Source organism: Dipodomys merriami, unplaced genomic scaffold (genome assembly GCF_024711535.1).
Source record: "Dipodomys merriami isolate MVZ:Mamm:240054 unplaced genomic scaffold, mDipMer1.0.p SCAF_22, whole genome shotgun sequence".
NCBI classification, from domain to species: domain Eukaryota; kingdom Metazoa; phylum Chordata; class Mammalia; order Rodentia; family Heteromyidae; genus Dipodomys; species Dipodomys merriami.
The window spans coordinates 20,206,496-20,225,970 of NW_027203604.1; the positions used below are offsets into that span (position 1 = coordinate 20,206,496).

The window sequence follows — 19,475 nt, forward strand, 5'->3', positions numbered from 1 at the left end:
GAGGGAAAGTGCCCACGCCCAGAGTTCAGGCCCCACGACCGGACTAAAAAAAAAAAAAGAAAATAAGAAACAAATAAAGGAGCCAGGTGCTGGTGCTGGTGGTTCATGCCTATAATCCTAGCTGCACAAGAGACTGAGACCTGGAGGGTCATAGTTCAAAGCTAGCCTGGACAGAAAAATCTCTGAGACTCCATTTCCAACTAACCAGCAAAAGGCTGGACTGGAGGTGTGGTCCAAGTGGTAAAATGCCAGCCCTGAGCCAGAAAGCCCAGAGTTCAAGCCCTGGAACTGGCACAAAAAAGGTTGGGGGAGGTGGGAGTGTGATTCAAGTGGTTAGATCACCTGCCTTACGAGTTTGAGACCCTAGCATAGCCATGAACAACAGCAAAAATTACCCCCTTCCCCATCACTCTAAAAGGAAGGCTGAAGTTCAGGGACCTCCAAGCTGGGAGGAAGGTCTCCTTGGGTGTGGATTTCCTTTCCACTTGGGCCTCTTGTGGGCCCCCCAAATATTTCTTAGAGACAAGTGGGACCCTGGGGTCCTGTTCAGTGGCCTGAGCCACTCTTACGCCCCAACCCCCACCACCAGCTCAAGTCCAAAGAGACCTGCTCTCACCACCTGCCATCCGGGCACCAAGTGTTTATTATTAGAGTCCAATTTTTTTCCGCACTGCGGAGAAAGGAAGGGGGCAATAGAGAGAGGGGAACCCGGACCACCCTCCCCCCACCAGAGCCCAGGGCATCTGCCCTGTTGGGCCAAGGAAGACTTTGTGAGATCCCTGAGGGCCACAGAAGGGGGGGGGGAGCTGGGAGCAGAAGAGGATTGTGGGCCTGGGTCACTGCTTTCCCACCAATGCCCAGGCCAGCCTTGGCCTGAGCATCCCACCCTTTGGAGAGCATGAATACTGCTCTTGTTCTTGGGGAGCCTTGGCTGAACCTGTCCCCCTCCCCCAAAAGCCTGAGGAAAAGGCCTCCTCTGGGCCCCAAAGCCCACTACGTGTTATCCTGGGCCTGCTGCTGTCCACTCGTGTCCCAGCTGCTGGCACGCACAGCATCTTGGTGGTGCTGACTAATGACCTGTCCCCAATGCTGCCGAGCCCGCCCTGGCCTGCTTGGTCATCTGACAGAGGATTCTGTTTCATATCACTAATGGCTGCCCTGTTCTGTCCCTTCTCCTGACCCTTAGACTCAGGGTCTGATGCAGGCATGGTCTGTGTCCCTTGCCTCGGGACCCAGCAACCAAGGCCTGGGCCTAGGTCTTGGGTAAGGGCCAGGGGAAAGGCTTGGGGAGGCCATGGGGGCAGTCACCAGCCCTCAGCCAGGGGCCTCCTGCAGTCAGCTTGGAGAGCAGCGCACCAAGGGTGAAGGCCCCTCTTCTGTCTAGCTTAGATCCGGCTTGCTGCGCCACCTCCTGGTCCACCCAGTGAGAGAGAAAGAGAGAGAGAGGTGAGGGCACTGGGAAGTGGGAGTGCCTGGGTCCTGCTGAGCTGCGGTGAAGTGACAGCACATGGTAGCCTGTGCCATTCAGCAGCGAAGGTCTGAGAGCAGCGCGCTGGGCATGGAGCAGGCCAGGAGGCAGGTGACCCCTGTGTTCCAAACGGCTCGTTGTTCCTGGACACTGGTGGGTGGGTAGGCAGGAATTGGGGGCAGGCACCCTCAGGAGCCACAACCTGGTCCCCCACCCTCAAGGTCCTCCCTGGACCCCCTGCCCCAGGCCCTCTTGGTAACAATGGGGGGAGGCAGCCCCTTCCCCAGGTCTTGGGTATTGACCTCTCCCTGTGCCAGGGGGTCCCAGCTGGGTCTGTCTAGACTCAGAACCCTCCGCTCTCTGAGCTGCTCCGGCTGTGGTAGCTGGGACTGGGGGTCTGGGAGGGGCTGCGCGTGCGGCTGCGGGTCCCATGACTCCGGCTGCTGTAGCTTCCATGGCTGTGGCCTGGGCTGGGACTGCGGCTGTGGCTCCTGCTGGAGTAGTCACTGCTCAGGCAGCTGGAGGAGGAGGAAGGACTGGGCCGGTAGTAGGGGATGGGACGCTTGCGGGCACTGTGGGGGAGAATAAGTTTGATTACAGGCCACCCAGGTCTCTGACCTCTGCCTGTCCATGGCTCTCTCCCATCCCAGCAGTGGCCAGGGTTCCTTGCCTGTCTTCCTGGAGGCCTGGCCTTAGGGACACCTCTACCTGGGGTCATTTGTTAATTGCACATGGATTATTTTGGTTCTTTCCTTGCCAGTCTTCAGGGAAGAAGCCCAGGTCTCAGCTTGATCTGAGACTAAAATCTTAGCATGAATATTTCAGAGTTAGGCCTTTGAACTGTGGCTCTCTTGATCTCTGCTCCTGAATAACTGGGATGATGAGAATGAATAAAACTTTTTTTTTTCTGGTCCTGGAGCTTGGTACTGGCCTGGGTACTGTCCTTGAGCCTCTCTGTGCTCATGGCAAGCGCTCTATCACTTGAGCCACAGCACCACTTCCGGCTTTTTCTGTTTATGTGGTTCTAAGGAACCCAGGGCTTCATGCATGCAAGGCAAGCACTCGACCACTAGGCCATATTCCTAGCCCTGAATAAAACCTTTATTGGTGCCAGTACTGAGCTCAGGGTCTGAGAACTTTCCCTTAATTTGTTCACTCAAGGCTGGTGCTCTTCCATGTGAGCCATAGTTCTATGTCTATTTTTTTGTTTGATGGTTAATTGGAGGTAAGAGTCTCATAGACTTTCCTACCCTGGCTGGCTTAGAACCAGGATCCTCAGATCTCAGCTTCCTGAGTAGCTAGGATTACAGGCATGAGCTACCAGCACCTGGCTTGAAACTTTTAAAAATAGACACACACCAACCCAGCCCAGCTGTGGCCTGGTCCTACTTCTCTGTCCCCTATGGAATTGAAGGTTTAGGCTTGTCAGGTCATTCAAAGAGAACAGGAAGAACCCTGGCCCCTGCTGCTCATGACCAAGGCCAGTCCCAGTCCTAGTCCCAATATCAGTCCCACTGGGACTCAGCTACCTCCCGCTGGCCCTGAGTTAGTGTGAAGGCAGGAGGCTAGGACCCAGAGAAAAGAAATTAGTTAAGTGGGCAGCAGTGCCCCACCTGGTGTTAATTCTGAGAAGAAAACAGGTGTGCATTAGTGGGAGGAGGAGGCAGCCTTGGGAGGGGGCCTGGTGGAAGATGGGACATCTGGCTTGTCCTATCTTTAATACTGGAAGGGATGGGGGGCAATGCCCTCTCCCTTAGAGGCCTAGATCAAGAAGTGCTATGACGGGCTGGGAAGGTGGCTCAGTGGTAGAGCGCTTGCCTTGCATGCATGAGGCCCTGGGTTCGATTCCTCAGCACCATATAAGCAAAAAGAAAAAAAAGCCGGAAGTGGCGCTGGGGCTCAAGTGGTAGAGCGCTAGCCTTGAGCTGAAGAGCTGAGGGACAGCGCCCAGGCCCAGAGTTCAGGCCCCACAACCAGACCCCCCCCCCAAAAAAAAGAAGTGCTATGACGAGCTAATTTGAGAATCGGATGCTGTTGGAGTTGAAATCATGCTCGGGAACCCCATTCCTATTGCACACGTGTGGTAACTGAGGCCCAGAGCAGTAGTTCAGAGGCTGCAGGGCAGGGCGGGGCAGAGCTGGGTCCTGAACTCTGCCCTCGATCCATCCAAGGTTTCAGCTTGAGTTACACAAAGGTGGAAGGGACCTATCACTGACTTCCACCAAACCAGCCACCCCCTGAGCACAGCCGCCCCTAGGCCGCCGTGCCCCCTCCTCCAGTCCCCAGGGGGCTGGGCGGTTAGTGAGAAAAGGAGAGGCAGAGGCAGATAGATGGAAGGCTGACCAGAGCCGGACCAGCTCACACGGGTGTCTCCCCCGCGGCCTGCGGGGAGGGGTCCACCCGGCCCCCGGGCCGGCCCCAGGCCACTCAGCAGGCTGGACCTTGAGACGAAGGAGAGAAGGCGATGTCAGTGTCGACGGACGGGTGTGGAGAGACTGACCGGCTCCAGGGATGACGGGCTCCACGCGGTCCAGCAGAGTCCAGACACCTCCCTCCCTCCCTGCCCTTCTCCAGCTCCTCCACGGCCACCCGCCCCGCCCTTTGCGGAAGCCCCGCCTCCTAGAAGGTACCCCCCCCACCCCTTAGGAAGCCCCGCCTCCGAGCAGGACGCCCCGCCCCTTGCGGAAGCCCCGCCTCTGAGCAGGACGCCCCGGCCTTTGTAGAGGCTCCGCCTCCGAGCAGGACGCCCCGCCCCTTGCGGAAGCCCCGCCTCTGAGCAGGACGCCCCGACCTTTGTAGAGGCCCCGCCCTTTGCGGAAGCCCCGCCTCCTAGAAGGCCGCCCACCCCTTACGGAAGCCCCGCCTCCGAGCAAGCCCCTGCGGACAGTGGTCCTCCCCCCGGCCCCCGCAGCCCCCGGGTACCTGGTGATGCGCCGCGGCTCCATGAAGCTCGGCGAGTCTCGGCGCCGCTTGCGGATGGGCGAGTAGCTGCGAGACCGGCGCCGGGCGCGGGCGGCCTCCCCGTCCGCGTGTCGTGCGCGGCCTTCGCCGTCCTTGTCCCTGCAAAGACCCACCCGCGGTGAGCCGTGAGGCCGCCGCCCGAGCCCCGTCATCCCCACCTCCCCGCGGCCTCGCACCCCGGGCAGGGCTCCCCATCGCCCGCGCCCCGGATCCAGGTCTCCTTGTCCCGGCCCCTCGCCGGCCGCCGCGTCGCGGGCACTCACCGGCCGAGCGCTTTCTTGGGCGACGGCGAGCGGCTGGGGCTGCGGGTCCGCTTCTCTGCGGAGCGCGAGCGGGATTTGGAGGGCGATCGGCTGGAGCTCCAGGAACGCGGGTGCGCGCCCGGGCTGCGCGACGAGCTCTTTCCCTCCGGGCCGCCACGCCTCCCGTGCGGGCCCGGGGACGGCGAGGTGCTCACGGGCCGGGCGCGCGGCGGCCGCTCCTTCGTCCTGAAGAACCGGGCACAACGCGAGCTCAAGAGTATGTGTGGGGGCTGATCAGTGAACGGGGTCGGGGGTGATCGATAAATGAGGGGGTGATCAATGTATGGGGTCGGGGAGGGTGGTCAATAAGCGGGAGCCCGCGTGGGATGGGGGCGGAGACCGGCTCACCGTTTCCCGTGTCCACCGTGGCCTCGCTCAGAGCCCGGTTCGGGCCCGGGACCCGGGGCGCCCCTGGCGGAGTCGCTGCTGGAGCGGGCCCTGCTGAGCGAGCGCGACGAGCCCCGGGGCAGCGGGGGCCGGGCCCGCCGGCGGCCCCTGCGACGGGGCGCGGACGCCGAGGACCGGGAGCGCCGCCGCCGCCGCCGCCGCCGCCGCCGCTTGGCCTCCGTGCCCGCCGCGCGCGGGGTCTGGCTGTCCTTGCCCCGCGCGGGCGGCGTGGGTGCGGCGGCCGCCACCTGGTCGCGGGCCCTGGGCGAGGGCGAGCTGGGCTTCTAACGGGGAGAGAGGCAGAGAGGGCACGGAGGGGCGGGAGGGAGACGGAGATGGGCAGGGAGGCGCCGGGAGAGAGCGAGGGGGGCCGAGAAAGGAAGAATGGGGAGAAGATGATGAAGAAGCGGAGGGGAGAAGATGATGGAAGGGGGAGATGATGGAGGAGAGATGGAGAAGCACAGGGGGGAAGATGATGGAGAAGCAGAGGGGAGAGGATGATGGAGGAGAAATGGAGAAGCACCGGGGAGAAGATGGAAAGCAGATGGAGAACGAAGAGAAGACGGAGGAAAGATGGAGAAAGGGCAGGTGATGGAGGAGAGATGGAGAAGCAGAGGGGAGATTGGACCAGGCAGAAAACAGACCCAGAGACAGAGGACGGACAGGTGCAGGGTGGGGTGGGGGGAGAAAAGGGAAGAGGGCTTTCACCAGGCCCAGGTGCAGGCCTCTAGCATCGCACACACGGGCCCCGAGCCTGCCCTGCCTCTGCCTCGCTTAGTGTCCACCTTCTGGCCTCGACAATGCAGCTCATGCAGGGGTCTCGGCATGCAAAACACAAGAGGGACGGAGCAGTGGGGGTGGAGGCTGCAGGGGATGGGGAGGACTCCAGGACGGGCACCGGGGCTGGCACTGCCCCCTCCCGCATGGGACGGACGATTCCCGGCAGAAAGAAGAGAGAGGGCGGCTCAGGAAGGCCAGACCAGGGCCAGCCCTCCAGGCCAGGTTTCCCCTCCCCCCCAGCGCAAGGGGGATGGGCACAGGGGATGGAGGGGGGTCACACGGCACACAGAGAGGGGGCGGGGCGGGGAGGGAAAACTGAACTGAAAACTCAACCGAAGAAAGGAGGAAAAACAGAAATAAAAAGAAAAAAAAAACCCCCCAAATGTCATTAGATACTAAAATCAAAAACAATGATCTCCTGGGGAACCTGACATTTTTTTTCTGTTAATATATATATATATATTTTTTCTTTGTTTTGCAGCCCTATGGAGAGCTCAGGAAGTGTCAGTAGCTGACCCGACTGTCTTTCTGTTTCTCTCTTTTCTTTTTATTTTCTTTTATTTTTCTTTACTTTTTTTTTTTTAGTTCTGATTTTTAAGTCCCTCTTGGTTAACGTCCACTTACCAATAAAGTGGTACTTCCTCCTTTAGTAGGTAAGTTGTGTAAAAGAAGGGAAAAGTGTGGTAGCATAAGTTCATCATTAGATTCACAAAATGCAAGAGAGATAGAGAGAGAGAGAGAAAAACGCAACCACCCCACTCTAGGCCTGAGGAGGCCACTCTGCCTCTGGCGGGAGAACCAGCAGGACCCAGCTCCTGGGGCCTGAGCTGGTGCCTCTTGGCTGATGGCCAAATAGAGATGCCGAATATTTATTTGTCCAAAAGTAGAGTTAGGACACAAAGATTAGGATACAGAAAACCAGAAAGGGTACCTGGTGTATAGGCTGGGAACCTTGAGCTTGAGAACCTGCCACTACCTCACCAAGGGACCCCTGTTCAGCCACTTTCCTCAATCTGGGCCTCAGTTTCCCCATCTGCAAAATGAGTAGTCTGGCTTAGCTTCCTGATGTCTCCTCCAGCATAAATATTCTAGAGTCTGCTTGAACTCTGGCCCCCCAACCCCCAACATCCTTCCTTGCGCAGAACTGATCCTCCTCCTTCCCATTCATGGACATCTTGTCAGAGCTGACACTACTTTTATCTTTTTTGGTAGTAGTGGGGCTTGAACTCAAGACCTTGCCTGTGCTTAAAGAGGTGATCTATTACTTGACCCATGCCCCCACCCCAATGCTTGCCTTTTTATAGCTCTGTCCCCCTCTTCCAGTCACCACCAGAAACTTGACATTGCACACCACCAGAGGTATTTGATGTCTGATTCAATTCCATAACCTCTGTTTTTAGCATATAACGTGACACCTAGTAAGGCCCTAGATATCATTTTTTTTAATTTTTAATTTTTTAATTTTTTATTTTTTTGGGTCCAGTCGTGGGACCTGAACTCTGGGCCTGGGCGCTGTCCCTCAGCTCTTCAGCTCAAGGCTAGTGCTCTACCACTTGAGCCACAGCGCCACTTCCGGCTTTTTTCTTTTTGCTTATGTGGTGCTGAGGAATCGAACCCAGGGCCTTGAGCATGCAAGGCAAGCGCTCTACCACTGAGCCACCTTCCCAGCCCCTAGATATCATTTATTGAGGAAGGAAGAATTTGCCTCACAAGGTCCAGGGCCAAGGCTTGTGATTGGCAGCTGATGGAGCCAACACTAGAACACTAGATGCAGTGTTATGGCCTAAAGCCTATGGGGCCATGACAACCAGTGGGAACTGGCTGTCCATTTGGGGCCTGGGCAGGTTACGGTAGGCAGAGCAGATATTATCTAGTATCCAGATGGCTCTCTAAGTATCACTGACCTTCTTGATTCCAAGTTCACCCCCTTGCTCTAGGCCAGGAGAAGCAAAAGATTGAGTTGTTGAGCAATAGCCCCTTTGAGATGGCTGTCCCTTGGTGGGTCAATATCCCCAGGAGATCCTTGACTTCCTGCCAGTAGATGACCAATACCTCATAGGTGGCCAAGCCCCAGCCAAGGTTCTCTCATTCAGCAAATGAGAGGGACACCTGTAGGATCGTCAAATTTGTCCTGTGCCCAGGGTGGTCAGTGTCAAGTAAACAGACACCAGGTGGGGGACCCTCAGGAGCCACGTTAACAGAAGATACCTCCTCAAAGAAATCCCTGGCTTCTCTGGTCAAGGGAGGCAACAAGGCCAGCGGACAGAGTGCTACGCTTAGGAGTCAGGACTCTGATGTATGGTTCCTGTCCAGAAACTGATTGGAGCCACAAAGGGATGGGCAGTTGGGGGAAGAAGACCAAGGCCATGAAAGCCCTTCACACAAATATGCAAGTCCCCTTCAACTTTCCATTATCTTGAGCTCAAAGTGGAGTAGAGGGATTGGAGCAAAAGAGGTCAGGGTTGGCTAGGCTGTTCAGGAGGGTAAGATCTGAGGATTGTGGTTCAAAGCCAACCCGGGCAGCAAAATCCATGAGACACATCTCCAATGAACCACCAGAAAACCAGAAGTAAAGCTGTGGCTCAAAGTGGTAGAGCTCTAGCCTTGAGCAAAACAAGCTCAAAGACAGCACCTAGACCCTGAGTTCAAGCCCAGGACCGACCCTCCCACCCCCCAAAAAAGAGGTTTGAATTGGATAGTTGCACACCCCTATATGGTAATGCCTCTAATCACTGAAGTCTAAGTTCCTGGGCCAGATCCCCTGGGCTGAGCTTCTTCCTGGCTAATGTGTCCTAAAGTCTAAACTCTACACCATTCTTATCAAACTCTTTCATTAAATTCAAGCCAGCTGGCCTACCCCAAAGTTAAATTTTCTGTTAGACCTTCTGGAAGGTCCCTGTTGAGGCCCTCTGTTTTCCCACATATCAAATGGGGATAATCAGAGTCCTTGCTGGGTTGGGTTAAAGTATGGAGACTCATGATTACCTTACAGACTAACAGGGTCAGAGTGGGCAGGAAGGTCTGAGGCCCTATAGAGGAGGTATCCTAAGGCCCAGGATGGCAGAGGATTGGTGAAGGTGCTTCTGGGTAAGGTGGCAATAAAGCTTTCCCTAGGGGAAGACTTCTAAGACCATTCACATTCTTTCCACTGAAGAAAAAAGTTGTCATGAACTGGCCGGAGGTTGAGCCTCCTTCTCAACTTGGCTGAATTGCATTCTTCCCTGGAACTGAGGGGAGATCAGAGGCTAGACATGATAGAATTTCATAGCTGGGCAGGACTGTGGTATCCAGAGGCCTCCGACAGCTCTCTCGTGATGCCTGCTGTCTGTGGCTGTCTTTCCTCTCACCCCGGCCTTCTCCCTGCTCCTCCTTCTCCCTCTCCAGACCCCCCCCCCATAGCCTGTCCTCTGCTCACTGCCTCCTTCCTTCCTTTCTCTACCCCCCTGTGAGCCTTCCTCTTACCTCTGGGCTCTCTCCTGTAAGGATGCCACTGCACTCATGTGTCATGTAAGCCAGACCAGGCCTGGTGTTATGGCCTGCTTTCCACCTGTCCTTCCTACATTTTGTTTAGTTCTCACCTGAGGGGCGGGGCTACGAGCCCAGGTCTGCCTGGCACTGAGGAGGAGCTCAGCCAGAGTTGGCTTAGTTTAAGTACGAATGAATGAATGAGGAAATGAGTGAATGGGTGAGTTTATGAAGGAGAGACCTCACTTGCCTCTGAGCTTGGTACTGCTTGCTGGTTGAGTTTTATTTTGGCTTTATAAAAGGTTTTTGAAGAGTTATGTAGAAAAGACAATGGAAGGATGTAGGACAAAGAAAGAATAAGATACTTGCTTTGGCTTCCCCTCTGTCCCTGGGGCTCAAGACACCTGCCTGCCTTGCCTGGGTCTTCTCAGATGGTCCAGGAGGACCGAGCTTCCAAGCCCCCATTAGTTGAGATACCTCTCTTAGACTAGCAATGCTCTCTCTCTCTCTCTCTCTCTCTCTCTCTCTCTCTCTCTCTCTCTCTGTCTTTCTCTCTCGCTCTCTCCCTCTCTCTCCCTCACCCTCTCTCTCTCCTCTCCCTCATGCTCTCTCTCTCTTTCCCTGATGAGCAGCTTCCTCATCTCCTTCCCAGCAAGCATCACTAGGATTACTAGAACATTCTGAGCCCATGAACACCCCAGGAATAAACATGGGGTGAGGAGATGTAGCTGGACTATCTCTTTCCAAAGTTGGAGATGGAGAGTCACCTGGACCTGTAGCTGCTTCCCAATGAGGCAGAAAACAGCAGAAATGATGGGGAAGATGGCATCCTCCAGGGCCCGCTTCAGGCCCCTCTGTGTGACTAGATGAGCACTGAGCTGGGAGCCATAAGTCTCAGGACTTGAGCCTGTTTTTGTCTCAACTTCCCTACTGGCTGCACTGATGGACACCACTAAACTGCCCCAATTCAGAGATGGAAAGATGTTAGAGGTTTGGGGGAAGCCCCGGCCAGGTTGGGGAATAGCCCAGCTTACCTGTTCCCTGACAGGCAAGCTAAGAGTCCACCCTACTCCCCAAATCTTCCCACAGAGACTTGGCTGAGAAGGCCCCCAAAGTCCAGTGCCTATTCCTACAGCACCCACCAACATACCCCAAAGATGCAACTGTGAGGCTCAGTCCTATACCAGCGAGTGCTCCCAGAGTCCAGCACCTTCCGCCCCTAAGCTCCACCCTGCTGCCAGGCACAGTTGGCTCCAGGGAGTCTGATGGCCTCTTTGTTCTGACCTCAGCCAGAACTTCCTCTACTACATGGAGGCCAAGAGGTCCAGCACAAACCCCTCCCCCCACCTATTTATTGCCCAGGTAAGTCCTGAGGGTCAGGGGTCAGGGTAACCAAAGCCCCAGGGACTGGCAGGGATGAAGGGTGAGGGGCTTAGCAGCTACTCCAGACAACAGAAATCAAATTGGTCCAACCAGAGCATACAGTTCAAGTTCAAGACGGACACAAAGTTGGAATGCTAAACCACACAGAAATGCATTCGGACAACAAAATGAGAAAGAAGAGGGAGTGGAGGAAGGCTAGTGGGGGGTGGGACAGGAGATGGAGAGAGGAAGGGGAGAGAAGGAAGGAGGGGGAAAGATGAACCAGCAAAGTTGTTGCAGGTCGGGGAGGCAAAAGTGAAGAAAAATCAAAGGACAAACCAAGAGACACAGCTTTGTAGCTCATTTGGAGAGAGGGCAAAGTTACGAATGAGTAGTCATTAAAAGAAATAAAAGGGAGGAAGAGAAAACCAGAGAGAGAGAGAGAGGGAGAGAGAGAGAGAGAGATCCACATTCAAACCAAGCAGAGTGGCAGGGCTTATCTGAGATGGAAGCGAGCGAGCGAACACTGGATTTGGGGTACCTACCTTCTCAGTGGTCAGGGACAGGAATGCAATAATAAAAAAGAAAAGAAGGTCTCTGCATTGGGAATGCAGGATGGGGGCAAAGACAGCGACTCTAAGCCAGACTTCCCTCTAAGCCAGCAATTGGGCAGCCAGTGTGCAGCTGGGATTTTTCTGGTCTCACCCCCACGGCGGGTGGGGGGGTGCGACTGGGTTCTTGCCCAGACATTTCTGTTTACTTTTTTTTTTTTTGTTTAAATTTTGAACAACAGGCTCCAATAGCAAAGCTTTCCTTAATTCTTTACACAACCAAAAACAAAACAAAACAAAAAAACCCTCCAGAGGGCATGCAAGAAGCAGCTGATGAGAGGCAGAACTACAGGGTGGCTAAAGAGGGACTGGTAGCATGGGAGAGAGGCCCATGGCAGGAGGGAAAGAGATGGAAGGGGAGAAGGACAGACAGACACAGAGAGACAGACAGAGATGGAGACACAGAGGGAGAAAGAGGAAACAGAAGGACAGGAAGCATGACAGAAGGAAACAGGCATAGAGAGGCAGGAAGACAGACAGGTGGATCCAGACAGAAAGAAGAAAGCAGTTTAAATGAGGTCAGGGAGAGGGGAAAGCGTGTGTGTGTGTGTGTGTGTGTGTGTGCGCGTGTGCTCATTTAAAAGGGAAGGCAACCAAATGTACAATTTGGAAAGGAGGAAGGGCGGAGCCATCCCCCTGAGTGACCCTTGTGCTGCAGCTTCAGTCACTGTTCTTGCCTGGGGAAGGGAGTGTGGAGGCCTGGGGTGGGACAGGTCAGAAGTGTCCCACTTCTGAGGCTGCTTCCTGGGTGAGCCAGAGACAGCCGAAAGGGGAGGAGACCTGGTGTCCTGCCTCAAGGGCCTTACCATTGAGTCTGCTCAGTGAGGCTGGAGGAACACTGAACAGGGAGTCACAAATCTAAGGACCAAAGCTAGGTTCTTCACCAACCTCCTGGAGGAAATCCTGGACCCTTCGGGTCATCCTAGGCTGCTCATTATGTTAGGAAATTTGGGTCAGAGAAGGGCTTTGCTCATAAGCCATCTCTGCTGCTCTTACCAAGTGTCTTACCACTGAGTTCATAACAGCTCTTCCTTGGCATTGCTGATGCGAGAGCCAGGACAGGTGGGAATACTGTGTACCCTTTGGTGTGGCCAAGTGCTAGGCTTCAAAAGGGCAAAGCTAGCACCAGCCTGTGCTTGTGGAGGCTTGCCAGGAGGCCAGCCAAGGTTCCAGGTGACACTGCATTTAAGAACCTGTTCCATGAGGTCTGCTGGTCAGCAGCTCATGGCTGTGAGGCTCCTTCTAGTAGGGACCCCTGAGAGTCTGTGCTTGCTCAGTGCCAGTCTATCACAGTACTTTTTATCTGCAGATGCACACAGGTGGGGTGGGGAGACGGCTCAGAACCCCAGGGCCATTATTCGTTTCTCCAGATGGATTTCCCTGCATGTCTATTTTCCCACAGGTCTCTCTGCTCCACAGTAATAACCATAGCATAAGGACCACCAGTAATTTGGACTTCAGCAAGGAAAGGCCCTGATCACAGGGAATGGGGAATAGGGAATTATGCATGGGCATCTGGAGGGTCTCTGTGGGGAAGGAAGGCATCTTCCTCCTCCTCCTCCTCTCAAGTCCTTGTCTTCCTGGATGTCTTCCCTTCATTTGCTATCTCTTTAGAGAGGGTCTTCACATCTGAGGGCTGGGGTCTACTTTGCATCTTCCTCTTAAAAAGCTGTGCAACCTTGATTGAGCTGGTCACTGTGTATCTCTGGACTGTAGTGCACCCTTCTGTAATCCCAGAGGGATTTGCTGGGAGCCAGCACAATACAGAGCCAGTCTTAACACTAGGATGCTAAAGGGAGTGATTAGCTGACCCCTTTACCCATCCCCATCATACTTAGCCATATTTTATTGAACTGAATTGAGGAGTCTCAATGAGTGGCTTTTGGGAAGTTCCCTGAGTGAGTCAGGAAAAGTCTCTTCCCCTCTCCTGCATGTCCTGGCTTCTTTCAGGGTTCTACACAGACTCAGAAGCAAGGAATTTTGTTGATTTAAAAGTTGAGACAGTTCCAGGGTGCCCCAGGGTTGAGGAATTTCTAGTGGGCAGAGTTATCTTCCCTTTTAAATTCTGATTCCAAAGAAGGGAAAGTTAAGTATAGAGAGATGTGTATATGATTAATGGTCACTTGAAACTGAAGGAAAAAAATCATCTCTGCATTAGGAAGGAAGGTTCCCATAGTAACACATACAAAAGCAAAATTCTAGAACAACACAGAAGATGAGGGGGGGAGGAACTCAGAGAGTTTGCATTTCTGTACATAAAAAAGGGAAAAATCATGGAAAGAAAATGCCAACAAAAACAAAATAATAGGAAAAATGACATAAATGTCCCCACCCTCTTCCCTTGCCAACTAAACAAGAAATGGAATCACAATATTACCACGTTTCAAATGGGAGGCTAAAAAACAAACAAAAACATAGACGGGGTTAAAAAAATGTTGAGCTTTTCTTTTCTTTTTCATTTGTTTCTTTCTCTCTCTTTTTCTTTTTCAAGGTAGCATCCACCCCCAATTCTTTTGCCCAGACATTTTTTTTTGTTAATGGCCAAGCCTGTGACACCCCAGTCCCCTCCTCACCTCTCTAGATATGAGAATCAACCTGATTTAATTCTTCAAAAATCTTTTTTTTTTTTTTTGCCAGTCTGAGCACTGTCCCTGAGCTTCTTTTTGCTCAAGGCTAGCACTCTACCACTTGAGCCACAGCACCACTTCCAGCCTTTTCTGTTTATGTCGTGCTTAGGAATCAAACCCAGGGCTGCATACATGCTAGGCAAGCACTCTACCACTGAGCCATATTCCCAGCCCCTCTTCAAATATCTTTTTCAGGCAAAGAAGAGGATCTGAGTGCATCTTAGTGACTCAACATGTTCAAGGCCTAAGACATCCCAGGGCCTGAGGGTTTGGCATAGGATTTACATTTGTAGGCAGGTTCCATTTTGGGAAGAAGACACAATAAAGGTGCTATGGAGATTCCTTACCCCGAGGAGGCCAGATGCTAGGTGCTTTTCCCCAACTGATTCTCATCACCACTCTATCTAGATGTCTTTGCTGTTTTTGTCTGATCCTTGCTACACTGAGGGGACAGAAAGGAACCTACTTTCAGGCCTGGCTTGAGAGAACCTGTGATTCTGGGTCCCTCTGGAGGCCCTAGAAAGGCGTGACACTCAGGAGAAGATGTTTGCAGCATCCAGCTTAGGGCTCTGCGTTCAGGCAGGCAGAGGGTGGCCACACCCTTTGGGGTTGGCCTGTGGGTTCTCTTCCATTCCCAAGACAGACCCAGGGACATCAGTGTGATCCTCCCCAAATGGCCAACCACACAACAACCCCCGCAGCCACCCCAATAACCTGGCACCCTTTCTAGATGGGAGGATATAGAGACAGATCATGCCCTATGAAAAACTCGAGACCAAGAAGCCTCTTGTCAGCTGCCCTGGACTTTCCTCTCTCAGGCCAGGAGTAAGGGTATTTCAGAAAAGAAAGGGAATAAAGGAAATAGCCAAAAAATAAAAATGAAACTGACCAACACATACATGTCTGCTGGTGAGGCGTGGCCTCAGGAGTGTCACCTCCCCTGCTCCTGGCTGATGGTTCTGGGGACAGTCTGCAGGACTCCCCATCCCACTCCCAAGCTCATCCAGTGCCCTGGTGCACGGCAGCTCTCTCTCTCTGATGGGCCTCGACCCCATACGTCATGACCAACAGACAAAAAGGGTCTGAACCCCCAACCGCATGGGGAAAGGCTGCTTTATCACCACCACCGCCTCTGCCTGCAGGTCTGGAGGCTAATGTGTCCCCCTGGGGTTTTGAAGACGATGGAGGTGTGGAGCTCCTGCATGAGGGCGCTGGGAGGCAAGTTGAGGGGGGCAGGCTTTGGGAAGTGGCCAAGGTGGGGGGCACCGTCCAGGTGTGGGCAGTGCCTCAGGGCTGAGAGACAGGGAGGGGAAAGGCTTCGAGAGGGGCGAGGGCTGTGTGTGTGTTGGGGGTGAGGTGCTGAGGGCCTACGTGGCTGCTCGCCTCCAGCTCCTGTCTGCCCATCCTAGCGACGTCCACACCCAGTCCCCCCCAGTTCCCCTGGGGGAAGCAGGCGGCCTCGGTTCCTTCCCAGCTATGGGCCCCCCCCACCCCATCGGCCGCCCTCCACTCTTCACTTCTTCACCAAGCGCGAGGGTGGGCCAAGTCTGCAGCACCCCTCACCCTGCCGCAAACACTAGGGGACCCCACGACCGACCAGGGACTACTGCAGCCACCGACGCCCTCCTCGGGTGGGCGGAGACGGAAGCCCCGCCCCCACGACGCAAAGGCCCCTCCCAGTGATGTAAGGACCACACCCACACGCTATGCCCCGCCCCGTGACGCGCCCGAGGCCCCGCCCCTCCCCGTCCCGGCTCGCACGCGCGGCGCCCACCGGCGCGAACCCTCTGCGAAGCCGAGCGCGGCGTACGTACATCGGGCGGACTGTGCGCCGAGTCCGGGCGGTCGCCGTGCGCTCCGCTTCGCTGCCTGCCGCCGCCGTTCTGCTGCGGCGATGCCCATCCGCTGCCGCCCGACGGGGAAGGCGACCGGCTCCCGCTAGACCGCTGGCTGCCCGTCCTCCGCGCGTAGCCTCGGTGTTTGGGGCTCAGCCTGGGGTGGGGCGGAGGGGCGCCGGCGTGGGACGCCCCTCCGCAGACCGCCCCGTCCCCCACCGCCCGGCAGCCCCGGGCCGGCCCGCCCAGACCTCCACGGGGGCTTCCTCTGCGAGCTCCCCACCCCAAAACAGCACAGCGACCGAAGCCCAGCCGGGGCACCTCGGGCCCTCCGGGGGCCCATCCTACCTGCCCGGCGATCCGGAGTCAGTGCAGGGAGAGGACCCCGAGGGGCTGTGGGAGCTGCCGCTGCTGCGCCGGTGGAGCCTCCGGCCCGGGGACTGTGGGTGAGGCCTGGCGGGAGCAGGGGGAGTCAGCCTGAACATAAGCTCTGCTCACCTGGCTCTGGGGTTGCCCAACCTGCCCGCGGGCATCCAAGTGCAGGCCTGATGTCTCCTACAAAAATCATCTGAGCAGGGCCAGGGCCAGGGTAGCACCTGGGTCCCTAGGCCTGGTGAGAGTTTGGAAAAGGGCTTTCTCTTCAGACAATCCCAGCCTCCAAAAACATGGTCACCTCTCACCTGCTGCTCTCCTGACAGGTGTGGGAATGGGGTGGGGGTGGGGGGAAAGGATGTGGCTGGGAGTCACAAAGACCCCAACTATAAAGAGCCCCAGACTAAAAGAGAGGTAAGGGGCCTGGGTTCCAATTCTAGCTCTGCCACTGGTTCACAGAAGCTTCTGGCTTCCTATCCAGGTCTTAATGCTTACTCTGGGCAAATATTTTTTGTGTGTGCCAGTACTGGGGCTTGAATTCAGAGCCCAAGCTCTGTCACTTAGCTTTTTCGCTCAAGGTTGGAGCTCTGCCACAGCTCTGCTTCTGGCTTTTTGGTGGTTAATTGGAGTTAAGAGTCTCATGGACTTCCTTGTCTTGGCTGGCTTTGAACCATGATCCTCAGATCTTAGCCTCTAGAGGAACTAGGATTACAGGTATGAGCCAATTGTACCTGGATTTTTTTTCTTTTCTTTCTTTCTTTCTTTCTTTCTTTCTTTCTTTCTTTCTTTCTTTCTTTCTCTCTTTCTCTCTTTCTCTCTTTCTCTCTTTCTCTCTTTCTCTCTTTCTTTCTTTCTTTCTTTCTTTCTTTTTTTTTTTTTTTGTCGGTCGTGGCGCTTGAACTCTGGGCCTGGGCGTTGTCCCTCAGCTCTTCAGCTCAAGGCGAGCCCTCTACCACTTGAGCTACAGCGCCACTTCCTTTTTTTTTTTTTTTTTAACGATAAGGTCTCACTATGTTGCCCAGGCTGGCCTGGAACTCTCCATCCTCTTTCTTCAAGTGCTGAAATTACAGATGTGGTCCACTATGCTCATCCTAGGGAGTTGTGTCTAAAGGCCTCATTCTGGGATGCTAAAAGGCCAGGTTTGCAGGGAGGAGATGGGGTAGGAGAGTGCTCACCTCTTTCTCTCTTTGTTCTTTTCTTTTCTTTTGCTCTTGGGACTTCGAGATCTACAGAAGCAGAGACCAAGTCTGATTAGGGCTGGGTGGATAGGGCCTTGGCACCCAGGAGCCATGCTGTGTCCATGTATGGACCTGAGATTTGTTCTTTCAGGCCTAAGCCCTCTGATTGGCAGGCATCTGCCCATCCCTCCCTGTCAAAGAGGGAAGGATTTGCAGGTTGAGCAGCCTAAGTCCTAAGCTCTGGCCAGATAGGAAGATGACTGGCCCTTACCTATGACATCAGTATTGCGACAGACTCCTGTGTGTCCTGGGCCTCCTTCTCTCACACTGACCAACCCTGGGCCAGCTCACCATGGATTTAGGGAAGAAATGTGTTCTTTCTTGGTTTTGTTTTTGTTATTTTGTTGGTAATAGAGATTGAACTCAAGGCTTCCAGCTTTCTAGACAGGCACTCTAAGGCACTCTACCACTTGAATCATGCCTCCAATTCTTGAGTCATTTTTCAGATAGGGTCTAATACTTTTTCTCAGGTTGACTTGAGGCCTAGATCCTCCTACCTACTACTTCCTCAGCAGCTGGGATTACAGATATGTGCCACCACACCCAGTCCTATCTCCCTGTTTTAAGTGATTCTTCTGTATACATGTTTGGGGCTTTTAAGTGATTCTTCTGTATACATGTCTGGGGCCGCCCCTCTTCCCTTACATCTGTCTGGGGGGTAGATTCCAAAGCCTCACTCTTTCTGCCTTTGACAGAAGGATGGTGAAGATTCTGATTAGGCCTCAAGAGCCCCCCCTTCCCCAACCCTCTCACTAGGCCCTGGTCCCACCAGATTCCTTTACTCCTTCTGAGCCAAAATAAGAAATTCAAAGATGCACTGACATGTTCTTTCTACTGGAGCAGAATGTGTGGGGCAGGCCTGAGAGGCTGAGGGTGTGGGCTCTAAAACTGGCAGCCTTTTTCTGGGGTTCCCCAAAAGGCTGTTCGAGCTCGGGCCCTTTCTGGCAGAGGTTCTATGCAAGCAGATGGCTACCACTGGGGGGCAGTAGAGACCTACATTAACTCAGACACTGGATTGGGTTGGGGGAGAAGGGGATGATCTAAACTGAGGAGACTGGAAGGCAAGATTAGGTGTTCAGTCTCTGCTTCTACCTAGCAGGTGGCCTCTAACAAATTCTCATTACGGGGAAGGGGCTTTGGACTCTGCCCCTTTTCAGGGCTAATGGGAGGTGGACTAGAGGGTCCAGCTCCAAAGCTGCTTCTGAGAATGTGATTGGTCCATGACTGTCTCCCATGCTGGGCTTTCTACTCTGGAAGCATCCTTCTGCTCCACTCTGCCTTGGTGTCTTCCCTCTCCTCTACCCCAGTCTTTCTTTCCTCCTGCTCCTCCTTCCTCTGGTATGGGGCTTGAACTCAGGGTCTTGAGCTCTGGCTTAGTTTTTTTTTGTTGTTGTTGTTCAAGGCTGATTCTCTACCACTTGATTAGAAATTAGAAATAAGGGTCTCAGATTTGTCTGCCCCACGCTGGCTTTGAGCCAGGATCCTGAGATCTCAGCCTCCTAAGTAGCTTAGAATTAGGCATGAACCACTGGGGCCCAGATCCCAAAGAGTTCTGAATAAGTCACAGTCCTGCTTGGGGCCTCTTGTGGTCTAGCCCCACTTGGGTGAAGGCCAGCTTCAGGCCTGGCCATCAGGCATGTTGGGGTCTGGCACCTACCCCCAGAAACTCCATCACTAGCTGTAGTCTGCTGGCCCTGTCTCCTACCCAGTGAGACTCAGCTCTGGGAGGCCCTGTCTAGCACGTCCCTTTCTCTGATAATTCAAGGCCCTTCTGTCTGGGAAAAGGGCACCCCCACAGCCACCCCCAGACAGTGCACTAGAAGTTGTCTAGAAGTTCTTAGGGCCACCTGAGACTCCTGGGGCAAGGCAGGGGTTGTAAACATGGTGTGTGAGGCTCTGCTTCCCCCACCTGGAACGGAGACTCCACCCTCTCCATCATCAGCCTCCCCCTGCTCTGCAAGCTCCACTTACCTGTGCCGTCTTTTCCTCCGAGACCCAGAATCAGACCTGGAGAATGAGAAAGAGGCCTGAGCCTGCCTGGGGTGGCCTGGCGGGGTGGGGTGGGGG

General features: G+C 54.5%; 1 protein-coding gene across 2 annotated transcripts in view; it reads right to left on the bottom strand.

Moving 5' to 3' along the window:
- Positions 1-629: 629 nt before the first annotated feature.
- Srrm3 (serine/arginine repetitive matrix 3) overlaps positions 630-19,475 on the bottom strand; it is a 43,359-nt gene continuing 24,513 nt past the window's right edge. Inside the window, exons 8-16 of one of the 2 annotated variants that reach the window (XM_070033639.1) lie at positions 19,380-19,415; positions 17,346-17,396; positions 16,147-16,251; positions 15,778-15,955; positions 5,080-5,402; positions 4,693-4,917; positions 4,391-4,528; positions 1,771-2,040; positions 630-1,411 (exon numbers count right to left, since the gene is read on the bottom strand). In XM_070033639.1, the coding sequence (XP_069889740.1) occupies positions 1,812-2,040; positions 4,391-4,528; positions 4,693-4,917; positions 5,080-5,402; positions 15,778-15,955; positions 16,147-16,251; positions 17,346-17,396; positions 19,380-19,415 (1,285 nt within the window). In that variant the 3' untranslated portion in view covers positions 630-1,411; positions 1,771-1,811. Of the gene's footprint in view, positions 2,041-4,390; positions 4,529-4,692; positions 4,918-5,079; positions 5,403-15,777; positions 15,956-16,146; positions 16,252-17,345; positions 17,397-19,379; positions 19,416-19,475 lie in introns of both variants that reach the window. The other variant, XM_070033638.1, reaches the window with a different exon arrangement.